This window comes from Eublepharis macularius, chromosome 7, assembly GCF_028583425.1.
Source record: "Eublepharis macularius isolate TG4126 chromosome 7, MPM_Emac_v1.0, whole genome shotgun sequence".
NCBI classification, from domain to species: Eukaryota; Metazoa; Chordata; class Lepidosauria; order Squamata; family Eublepharidae; genus Eublepharis; species Eublepharis macularius.
The window spans coordinates 140,852,872-140,864,942 of NC_072796.1; the positions used below are offsets into that span (position 1 = coordinate 140,852,872).

The window sequence follows — 12,071 nt, forward strand, 5'->3', positions numbered from 1 at the left end:
TTTGGGCCCGTTTTCAGACCCTTTTTGGCATTTGGGGCCCAATTTGGGCCCTGAATGGCCAGGATTGGGTCCAAAACAGCCAGGATAGGTGAAGTCAGGGGGTGTGGTATATGCAAATCAGTTATGGCAAGGACACACTTCCGGTGGTGGCAAAGGGCGTGGCATATGCTAATGAGTTATGCTAATGAGTTCCTGCAGCTCTTTTTCTACGAAATGCCCTCTGGACATGGTCAATATTCTGGCCACACTTGGGCCCTCTTGCATTTCGATTTCCCCTTTCAAATCATGATCTGGTTTTGGTTTGCCAAACCAGGAAGGAGCAACCGAGGGAGAAATGGCAGGCAAGCCTCTGCCTCACATTACACCAAACAGTGATTCGCTATTATGCCTGAACGGTCCCTATAAAAGCATTTCTCTTTCCTGTCAATGGCATTTTAATTTCATTCTTTCTCCAGGGCAGTGCATACAACCACCGTGTGAGGTTTAGACCGAAAGAGTGACAGGCTCGGACTTTTACAGAAAAACAGGGACCTGCATGCATATCTCCGTGGTCATAGCCGAGCTCTCTAACCTCTATGCACTGCCTCTTTCCCCCCACAGTTAAGCATCACCTGTGAGATAGGAACTGCAACTTTAAAGTGGAAGCACATTTTAATCAATGTTGAATATTCCATTCAAACGACTGGTGCAGGAAATGGAAAATGCAAACTTAAGCATTGCATGTGGGAAACCCTCAAGGGATAATCAAGCAAAGGCATATTTAGTTTTCATAAAGTGACATCTGGCGTGGAAACTACCCCCACGTAAGGCTTGGGAAACCTTGGGGCGAAGAAATAGCCCAGTTCTGTCTGCCAGATGTGCACAACCCAGTAGAAGCCGAGAGCAGAAGGCTGGACTGGGTGGGGGAGGAGAGAAGAGGCCTTTTTAGTGTTTGCCATGGAAGCATACCAAGGGATGCATGTTGAAAGGGTTAGGAAACGATTGCCCATTGCAGTAAATTATCTCAGTCTCTATTGAAGTCTTAAAGCAAATAAAGATTTTAAAACTGCTCACAAGGTGGCATAGCATTTTGGGAGGGGGGATTTATGTCACTGTTGCAAGCGCACAACCAAACTCTATTTGAGTTTCCAGAGGCTAAGGGCAAATTATTCAACAGCGTGGTGTAGAGGTCAAAGAGTCAGACGAGTATCTGGGAGACCCGGGTTCCAATCTCCACTCTGCCGTAGAAGTTCACTAGGTGACCTTGGATAAGTCACACATACTCAGCCTAACCTACATCTCAAGGTTGTTGTGAAGATAAAATGGAGAAGAAGAGAACAATGTGAGCTGCTTTGGGTCCCCACTGGAGAGAAAGTTGGGGTATAAATTAAGTAAATAATTTAATAATAAATTCTTACTCTACTTCGTCTGTGATATGCTCAATGTGGCAAGAGATAGTTGGACAAAACCTTATATCCAGGACTCTATGTAGCGGACAATTTGAGTTTCCTTTTAGCAGGGTGGATTTTAATATTACATTGGCAGTTGCCAAGTTCCTCTCCCAGTTGATTAAGATTAAAGCCTATTAAATTTCTATATGATACAGATCTATGTATTAATAAATTCTCCTTATTACTGGCTGTGTGAGCAGTAGCATTAAAGTAATTTTTACCCTAGGTTAAAACAGCATTTGCTATGGTTATTCTCTGCCCACAACCAAAACCCCAGGGAGTGGTTGGCCACTGTGCAATACTCAACAGAAATTGTGTCCAGATCTCGTGAAGTGATGCTCTGGTTAGACCTCCAAGAGCCAAGCTATGCCTGACACAGGTTGGACACTTGTCAGCTTCTCTCAAGTTTTGATGGGAAATGTAGGCATCCTGGTCTTGCAGCTGTAATGGAGAGCCAAGCTGTAAAACCAGGACGCCTACATTTCCCATCAAAACTTGAGGGAAGCTGACAAGCGTCCAACCTGTGTAAGGCGTCACTTGTAGCTTGGCTCTCAGAGTACTGTGTTCACTTTAAGAAGGCTGTTGACAAGCGGGAACATGTCCAAAGGAGGGCGACAAAGATGGTGAGGGGTCTGGAGACCAAGTCCTAGGAGGAAAGGTTGAAGGAGCTCAGAATGTTTAACCTGGAGAGAAGACAACTGAGAGGTGATATGATAACCATCTTCAAGTACTTGAAGGGCTGTCAGATAGAGGATGGTGCAGAGTTGTTTTCTGCTGCCCCAGAAGGTCAGACTAGAAGCAACAGGTTGAAATTAAATCAAGAGTTTTTGGCTAAACATTAGGAAGAACTTCCTGACAGCTACCACAGTTCCTCAGTGGAACAGGAGGTGGTGGGCTCTCCTTCCTTGGCAGTATTTAGGAAGAGGCTAGATGGCCACCTGACAGCTATGATGATCCTCTGACTTAATATGAATGTACAGAGATCAAGAAAGGAAGGCGTGAAGGGACAAGCTGGTGCTGGGCTCTCGTGGCCCTTTCTTACATGCCCAGGGTAATGCCGATCACCACTTTGGGGTCAAGAAGGAATTTTCCTCCAGGCCAGATTAGCGGGTGGTGGTGGTGGTGGTGGTCTTGGGGTTTCTTGCCTTCCTTTGAGCATAGAGCAGCAATCACCAGTGGAGTGAAGTAGCTGCGAATTGCCTGCATTGTGCAAGGGTTGGACTAGATGACCCTTGGTATCACTTCTATGTTTCTATGGACCACTGGAGGGCTCTTTTGATGTTCTCAAGTGAAGCTCTTTCACACAAACACTTCAGCACAGAAGCAGGCACAAGAAGACCTAGAAACTGAACGGTGGCTAGACAATCCCCAGTCGCTCAGGCACGAAGCTCCCTGTCCCTGGGCCAGCACCCTTGCTCAGCCTAACCTACCTGCAAGGGCTACCATGAAGATAAACAGGTGAAGAAGGAAGAGTTCAGCCCTGCAACAGCAATAGTGACCTAAGGCTGTAAAAGCTTCAGACCTGCCTTTGCAAGCAGCAGTGAGAATCAGACGATAGTTCAAATGCGGATCCAGCATTTGCCATTTGCACAGAAAGGCTACATAGAACCAGCCCTCACTGTTCAAGAATCACTTCATGTAAAAGCTTGCCTTGGGAAAAGCGGGGGCGAGGGACGAGCTGCATTTTTATCACACCAAGTGGGTTAAAACAATATGGCTGGCGTGTCTTAAGGCATTCGCTGAAGAGCATAAAGGGTACATGAATATGGGCCAGACTTAATAGCAAATTTATTGCAACCCATCATCAATCCGCACATTTGCAAAATAATACAATTCATTTAATTACTTAATTTATACCCCACCATTCTCCCCAATCAGGACCCAAGCGGCCTACATTATTCTCCTATCTTCCGATTTATCCTCACAACGACTCTGTGAGGTAGGTTAGGCTGAGTGAAGACCGGCCCAAAGTCATCCAGCGGGGATTCAAAGTAGGGTCTCCCGATCCTATTCTGGTACTCTAACCACTACACCATACTGGCTCTTTTTATCCCATAATTCCTCCATGGAGCTCAGCTGTGTATCCTTCATCTTCCCCCCCCCCGCCCCCTTTTATCCTCACACCAACCCTTTGCCCTATTCAAAGAACTGAAAAGCCAGTTATTCTTGAATGATTTTAAGTAAGTGTTTTCTCTTTAGAGGATGGGAGACATATATTCCGAATGCCTACTCTTTTAAGAGGAACACAAACTGATGCGGAAGCTCCCCTTCAAAGGAGGAACCCTATCAAATATATTGCAATTTTCCACCACGTTACTTAAAATCCATACTATCCATTCATCAAATGTGAACCTTCTAAGCAGTCTTAACAAGTTTACTTACAGATAAACCACACGGGGTTTAAGAGGCCTTACTTGCCGGCAGGAAGAGGAGGGCTCCGGTCCTCAGATCAAGAACACCCACCTGCCCTCAGTTTCCCAAATTAAAAGAGGTCCCAGAATACCTATAATAAAACCACCCTGCATGTAGAAAAGGAGCACATCAAGTGAGCAAGGCTTGAACATTGCTCTCATACGATGAGAGATGCTGTAGCACAGGGGTTAAGTGGATTAGCTGTAAATCAGCAGTCTACTGGTTTGAATCCCGGGTTGCCAGCCTCCAGGTGGTGGCTGGAGATCTCCCGGAATTACAAGGGATCGCCAGACCACAGAGATCAGTTCCCCTGGAGAAAATGGCTGCTTTGGACAGTAGGGTCCATGGCATAATACCTTGCTGAAGTCCCTCCCCTCCCCAAACCCCACCTTCTCCAGGCTCCACCTCCCAAATCTCCAGAAATTTCTCAACCTGGAGCTGGCAACCCTATTTGAATCCCACTGCTGCCCTGGCTGGCTGACCCACGAAACTGTCTAGAAGAGCGGTATCTAAGCACAGTCATTATTATTATGCTAGCTTTCGACGTTCAAGTTTTTCTTAAAGGAAGACGTTGTATTCGCAAGGGTCCGTTGGGAGGACACACCACGCCTCGCTAGGGCTGACCCCTCCTGTCCAAAGCTGCGCCGGCAGCCGATGGGGACACATCAGAACTTTATGCTTTGCCTGCCCCGGCCCAGAAACTATTTTTCATCCCCCCAAATAAACCAGCTGCTTTCTTGCAAGGCCCCTCCGGTAGAGATGCCCACATGAGACAGATAGACTGCGCCAGGCCCGCAGCGCGGGGCTCTCCTCTCTCCCCCGCTTTTCTCCTTCCTCCCTTTGCAACGCGACGTCCGACTTGCACCCACCTGCTGAGAGCCGCCGCGGCATTGCGCGCCCCGCCGCCTCCCTCGCCTCCTCCCTAAGGCCCGGCCCCCCGCCCAGGACCCTCGTTTAAAGACCCCGCTTGCCTCTGATTGGGGGGGAAGGAGCAAACCAAAGAGCACGGGGGGGGGGAGTCAGGGTTTAAACGGAGCTCGGCTTTGCAAGGCGCCCATCCAGGCGATGTGCGACCTCGGCGCAAAAAGGATTCCGAGCAATTGCCAAGGGCCGTGGCAAGGCGACGCCTTCTGGTCGAAGAGTCGGCTACAGAAATCGTTTTTGCTTTCTGACCTGCGATGTTGCAAGAGTGCAGTGGCACCTAGAAGGCTAACTAAGTTTGCGGGAGGGCATGAGCTGTCGTGAGTCCCAGCTCACTTCGTCAGATGGTTGCTGTTGTTGTAGCAGGGATCATTTCCTAGGGAAAGAGCTGCAGGAACTTATTAGCATAACTTATTAGCATAAGCCACACCCCTTGATCGGGTAGAAATGGCTGGGGTTTGGCTGCTGCCAGACTGGGGAGTGTTGCCCCACCTGGCAGCGGTCTGATCAGGGCCCTTTTGGCCCCGAAGCAGGCCCAAAATGGTCATTTTGGACACGTTTTGGCCTGGATCGCGGCCAAAAGGACCCAGATTGGGTCAGTGCTGGGCAGGGTAGGGGTCCCCTGCCAGGCACCCACCCAATCCTGGCAGCTTTGGTCTTGATCCCGGCCAAAACAGGCCCAAAATGGCCCAAAGTAGAACTTACTTGTAAGTAAGTATAATCGACTCGGCCTTCACGTCCAACAACCTTTAAATAGCATGGTTTATCCTGTGCCATGGAAACCACAGAACCCGAGCTTCTGCTCGCTCAGAGCAACTCCTACTGATTCTTACTTTTACCTGTTACGCTTCTGCAGGGCCTGTAAAACGGAGATGTTCCGCCGGACCTTCGGTTGAGCGCCAGCAGGTGTCCTCCATCTTCCATCTAAGACCACCACTTCTTCTGGGGCTGCCCTCGGCCATCTGCTATGCCCGGATATGGACTCCCAAAATTTGTTTAAATAGCCTGCTCCTGGACTATTTTAATGATTTTTAAAAAATTATTTATTTCATGTTTTTGTGATTTTAACGTATCTTTTAATGTTGTTAGCTGCCCTGAGCCCATCTGTGGGGAGGGCGGGGTATAAATTGAATAAAATAAATAAACAAACAATAAATAAACTACCCAGGCGGTGTCTACATGTCGCCCAGCCTGACAGGTTTGTTGCGATGCGAGGACAAAACTTGGAAACATTTTGGATGCTGGAAAAATGCTCTAAAAGTAACAGATCATCGCTTTCCAGCTAGATCTCCTTGCTTTATACCTGTTGCAAATCGCAGGCACCGTTTCAACAGACGCAGCCCTTTCTCGCTGGGCGTCGCCTGCTGAATCTCAGCTGCTCTCTCGAGGACGCCCCCGCGAAGAGCTTTTACCAAGTCGCCCCCTCCCCGTGCATATTTACTCCAAAGCAGATCCCACTGAATGCAGGGAGGCTTACTCCCAAGGAAATAAATAAATAAATAAATGTGCAAGGGGCCGCTGAAGGACGAGGAGGCTCGAACTGCCTCCCTCTTAAGCACGGTTTTAGAAAACTCAAAGGTTGCATTGGAAGAAGGGCGAGAGGATTTTCCTCTTTCCAGCCCAGATTTTGCAAAGTTCCCCCTCCGCCTTCATTATTGCAACACCAGCCGAGAGTTTGTGAATGGCCCGCCCCGCCTGACGTCACTCGCGTTCTAATTCCCACGGTTGCCCCGGGAGACGCGATTGTTCGGCTCCTCCCCGTCCCTTGGGAAAGAGTCAATGGGCCGTATTAAGGAATGTCCCGCCTACTCCTTTCCACGACGCCTATTGGATGAAGGCGCTGCCTGTCAAAGGCCAGCTGCCTCCCTATTGGCCAGGGCGGCTGCTCCTTCTCTTGCCCCTGGTTGAGCTGCGATGCTCGAGTGTGATGATTGTCCTGCGGGTTCATCCCCAAGCAGCGCTGAGCCCGCCTGCCATCTTTGTGGCGAAGAGGTTTGGGGGCCAAATAAGGGGGCGCTGGATCGCCTAACCCCCTCCCTGCAATCTTGAGGGTTTGCACTGGGGTGGTATAGAATCTTGGCGTGGGTCAGGGTGGGTGAGAGGTCCACGGAAGGACCTCTCGGGAGAGATCCCAGAATCCTGCAAGGAAGGTTCTTCCCTCTGTTCAAGACGAGACTCCCCTTTCTCAAGTGCAAAGCGGCCAGGGCCCCAAGAGGGAGAGGTCCAGGCAGCGCCCCACTGGAAAGGTGCCGGAGGCTCAGGCAGGAAAACCAGATCTGGGAAGGAATCCAACAGGTGGATGCTCAAGAATCTGGAGAGAAGCTCCGAGAGGCACCTGCCTCCCCTGGAACTGGAGGCGTCAGTTCAGGGCTCTCAGGACCCCTGGAGGATCAAGCAGGTGGGTGTGCCCCGAAGGGTCTCAGAATCCCAGGTGATCCTCTCAGGTGTCCCAGCGAAGAGGGTTCCACTGTCAATTGCTCAAGATCCCAGAGGGTGCCTAGCTCGATCTCCACAAGGGGACCCCCAGAAACCAGGGTGGTGTGCCTGCCCCCCCCCCCGCCCCGTCGGAGCCATGTGCAGACCCTAAAAACATGGTACCACCTGTGGCCCAACAGATGCCCCGCCAGCACCGGTGATGATGATCCCAGAAGAGGAAGGCGAGGCGGACGGAGATGGAGGCTTTCCTCTCCTGCGACAGCCCTCCGAGAGTGGCAGCGTGCGCAAGGTACGGCCAGGGAAGGGCTTGGCATGGGGGTAGGCAGAGCCAACTTGGGTGGGGAGGAGGGGGTGTGGATGTCAGGGGTGTTGTGACTTAGGTGGTGTTTTGCTTTCTGACTATATCCGGCAAGAACTCTGTGCCATGTGCAATCTGTCACCCCATGTAGATCGTTTTAGATGGGTAGCTGCCCTGATGGTCTGAGTAGAACAGCAGGATTGGAACCCAGGGGCACCTTAGAGACCGCCAAGATTTTCAGGGTCTGAGCTTTCGAGAGTCAGAGCTCCCTTCTGCACTCTGTACTTCTAGTATCTTATGAAGGGAGCTCCGACTCGCGAAAGCTCAGACCCTGAAAATCTTGGTGGTCTCTAAGGTGCCCCTGGGCTCCAATCCTGCTGCATCACTCCACGTAGCCAGTAAAATGTAAGTACCTTGAACTAACATTTAGCATCAGTGCCATATTTGCCATGTGCTGAGGATATTGTGCCTCCTCGGCTGGTTTTTGTGACTTGGTGTTTTAAAACTTTGAATGGACAAAGGCAGTGAAAGGGGCAGATGTTCGGGAGATGTGGACAGGAGAGAGAGGCATTCGGGGCGGTGTGGGGTGCCTTGAAAGAAGGGCACCTCTGCCAAAGCCACCCTACAAAAATGGGTGCTGGGTGTGATTTTCAAGCTTGCCACATCCCATGGTAGCCCGACTTCAAAGTGAAACTCAAAAGTTCTCTCTTTCTCCACTTCCCTTTGAAGCGCCTCCAATTCAGCTGGTGCTGTATGCTAGCATTTTCCCCGCGGGCTGCATGACGGCTGGGTTCTTGGCAGCCATTCATGTCTGCTCCTAAGCAAGCCTAAGCCAAAAAAACTAGACGTGGATTGTTGGCCTGTGGCTGGTCTTTCCAAATGAAGTCTCTGGCTTGGCTGGGTGAAAGCCTACCATCAGCAGCTGCCCTCTCCCTGGCCTTGGGGCCGCTGGTTGGGGATGCCCACGGGAAACAGGTTGGCAGTAGAATATGTTTTTCTGCTATGTTCTACCCTTCCTGCCAACAGGTTGCTTAAGAGTTTCATTCTCTCATTAATGTAGGCTTGTAAACAACCTCTTGCTTCCAGGAGTCGTATTCTGGACGAGAGTGTCTTGCTTTCTCCTAAGGGCTGTTGATGTGCCAGAAAGGGCAATCATTTTTTCCTGGAGATATTTGTAAAGCTGCAATAAACTCTTCTCTGATCCCTTTATTCCGTCTGTCCTAGTTTTTACAGCCCTTTCTGATGCAGCTGTCTCAATCTTCGGCTTTTTTCCTGCATCCGTGCTTTTGCCATTTCACACATTACTCAAGGGTTTGCCCACAGAATGCACACACTGAACAGGGAATTGCACCTGGTCGTGGCTTCTTCATAGGGGGAGCTGTACGATAAACATGAGGGCAAACACTTTTTTGTTGCATCCACATGTTACAATTAAGGTGTACACTAAAACAGCTTGTGTATTCCTGAAATATATAATGTATGAAGTCAGTCTACCCGTTTTGTTCTGAATAGGAAACTATGGGACCATAAGAGGGGCAAAAAGGTGCCCCAGTGCATTTTATCTGTTTTTATAAGGATTTAATTATAAGACTATTCACTAATGACACTACAAAACCTTTTTCCAGCAGGATATTTAAAAAATCTCCATAGCCTCCATATCAGAATAAATTCACTTTCCCACAACTGTCAAATACCCTTGGCAATTTTTGCTTAGGGCTGCATTTTGAAAGTTTCTCCATAATTACCCATAACTTTGGGGAAATGTTAGCTTTGCAAATTGTTATAACAAAATGGTCCTGAACGGAGTTCACAACCTTCTAAGTCCATTGAAGTCGATGAGTTTAGAAGGGTGTAACTCGGTTTAAGATTGTACTGTAAGTTACTAACCTGTTTGGTGGCAGGTGCTGATACCTCTTCCAACTGGTTTCTGCTAGAATTTTGAAAACTTCTTCCCTGTTGACTCAAAGAGGGATGGAAAAAAGGAAACTTCACCAGCCCAAGGCAGACCAGATGGGTGCTTTAATATTTCTTTACTACAATCAGCAACCTGTCTAGGCTTGCAGGATAGTTCATACTTGGTCCTTTTTTGTTTTAAAAGATTCAGAAAGAATGGTCGTGTTAAAGTTAAAGTCATATGGAATTAGCTGACTGATATATGCAGTCGCATCAGCAAAGATGATGTTTTAGAGAATGTAAGCAAGAAAAAGACAGGTCTGTGCCCCAAGGAATATACAGTCTAGATTTCAACGGGGGGAAACATGACAAAGAGAAGTCAGGTACCGAGCAAGAGGAAGAGGGATGGGAGAATGCCAGGGTAGCAATGAAAGATTCAGACCGAATGATGGTACAAATAAGGTGCTTGGAACACAGAAACTAAGTATTGCTATTAATGTATTATTGTTAATTTGTGTCTGTGTTACATGCCATCAGGTCGCAGCCAATTTAGGGAGATTTCTGCCTGGGGTTTTCAAGGCAAGAGACTAAAAGAGCTGGTTTGCGTTTGCTTGCCTCTGCATAGCAACCTCGAACTTCCCTGGTGGTCTCCCATCAAATTACTAACCAGCATCGACCCTACTTAATTCATCCAGAATAATCCAGAATAATTAATTCATAATTAATAATAACTATTCCAGAATAATTACTTTCCCACGGCGTCCAGAATAATTACTTTCCCACGGCACAGATCAGTATGAATTAGAATCCAACACTTTGCTCATAAAATATGCATTAATAAGATGGAAAGAATTTATCACTTTTGATTTTATTTTAGTACATTTTTATCCTTCCCTCCTCGATTCTGTCCTCATAATAACCCTGTGAGGTAGGTGAGGTTAATCTGGGTTTTTTTGTCACGCCAGTGGGTAAAGAAACTTGCCAGTAGGAAATCACAGGAACGATTACAGGATTTTATAATTATAGGACAGGGGAGGCTTGTTTTCGTAGAAGTACATGCGAAAAGGATCTTTGGGTCTTAGCAGATCATACACTCAGAGCTTTTTTTCTGGGAAAGGAGGTGGTGGAACTCAAGACCGCACAATGACATCACTTTGGGTCAGCTGGAACAAGGGGGGAGTTTTTTAAAGTTTAAATTGCCCTCTGCGGAAAATGGTCACACGGCCGGTGGCCCCGCCCCCTGATCTCCAGACAGAGGGGAGTTTAGATTGCCCTCTGCGCCGCTCAGTGACACGGAGGGCAATCTAAACTCCCCTCTGTCTGGAGATCAGGGGGCGGGGCCACCGGCCATGTGACCATTTTTAAGAGGTGCCGGAACTCCGTTCCACTGCGTTCCCACTGAAAAAAAGTCCTGCATACACTAGACATGAGCCAGCAGTGTGATGTGGGCAGCTAAAAAGGCAAATGCGATCTTAGGCTGTATCAAAAGACGTATTGTGTCCAGATCACGCAAAGTGATGGTATCATTTTACTCTGCTCTGGTTCGACCTCACCTAGAGTATTGTGTTCACTTTGGGCACCACAGTTTAAGCAGAACATTGACAAGCTGGAACATGGCCAGAGAGGGCTATAAAGATGGTGAGGGGTCTGGAGACCAAGTCCTAGGAGGAAAGGGTGGAGGAGCTGGGAGTGTTTAGCTTGCAGAGGAGGTGACTGAGACGTGAGGTGATAGCCCTCTTCAAATAGTTTAAGGGCTGTCGCATAGAGGATGGAGTGGAGTTGTTTTCTCTTGCCCTGGAGCGTCAGACCAGAACCATTGGCTTAAAATGGAAGAAACTTCCTGACAGTTAGCGTGGTTCCTCAGTGGAATAGGCTTCCTCGGGAGGTGCTGGGCTCTCCTCCTTTGGAGTTTTTTAAGAGGCTTGACAGCTATGATGATCCTCTGACTTAACATGAATGTACGCAGATCGAGAGAGGGAGGGAATGAAGGGCTGAGCCAGGGCTGGGCTCTCGTGGCCCTCTCTTAAGTGCCCAGGGTAATGCCGACTGCCACTTTGGGGTCAGGAAGGACTTTTCCTCCAGGCCAGATTGGCTGGAATTCCTGGAGGTTTTTTGCCTTCCTCTGGGCATACAGCAGCGGTCACTGGGGCGAGGGGGATGAAGTGGGAGAGGTCACTGTGAAATTCCTGCATTGTGCAGGGGCTAGACTAGATGACCCTTGGACTTCATTCTACTTCTGTGTTTCTGTGATAGGAATGAAACAGTTTGTTGAGGCTGAAGGAGGGTGACCGGTAGATCTGAGGCCGCCCAGCGAGTGTCATGGTTAAGTGAGGGTTTGAACCCAGATCTTTCCAGTCTTAAACCATGATCCCATTCTTTCTCTAACAGGTTGCAGCTTAGGGGAGGCTGTGGCTCTGGGGCTGAGTATCTGCTTGGCATGCGGAAGGTCCCAGGTTCGGTCCCTGGAATCTCCAGTTGAAAAGTACCAGGTTGTAGGTGATGTGAAAGACCTCAGCCTGAGACCCCTGAAAAATATGAAATAATAATAATTGCACTTATGTACTGCTCTTCTAGACAGATTAGGGCCCCACCCAGAGCAGGGAACAAGTTAGTGTTATTATTATCCTTACACTACAGCTGTCGAGCTGGGCTGAGAGGAGTGGCTTACACAAGGCCACCTA

General features: G+C 48.6%; 1 protein-coding gene across 1 annotated transcript in view; it reads left to right on the forward strand.

The window, feature by feature from the left end:
• The first annotated feature begins 6,718 nt into the window (after nt 1-6,718).
• Nucleotides 6,719-12,071, forward strand: part of RHPN1 (rhophilin Rho GTPase binding protein 1) — a 49,629-nt gene continuing 44,276 nt past the window's right edge. Inside the window, exons 1-2 of the mRNA XM_054985097.1 lie at nt 6,719-7,161; nt 7,379-7,488. Of these exons, the coding sequence (XP_054841072.1) occupies nt 7,399-7,488 (90 nt within the window). The 5' untranslated portion in view covers nt 6,719-7,161; nt 7,379-7,398. The remainder of the gene's footprint in view (nt 7,162-7,378; nt 7,489-12,071) is intronic.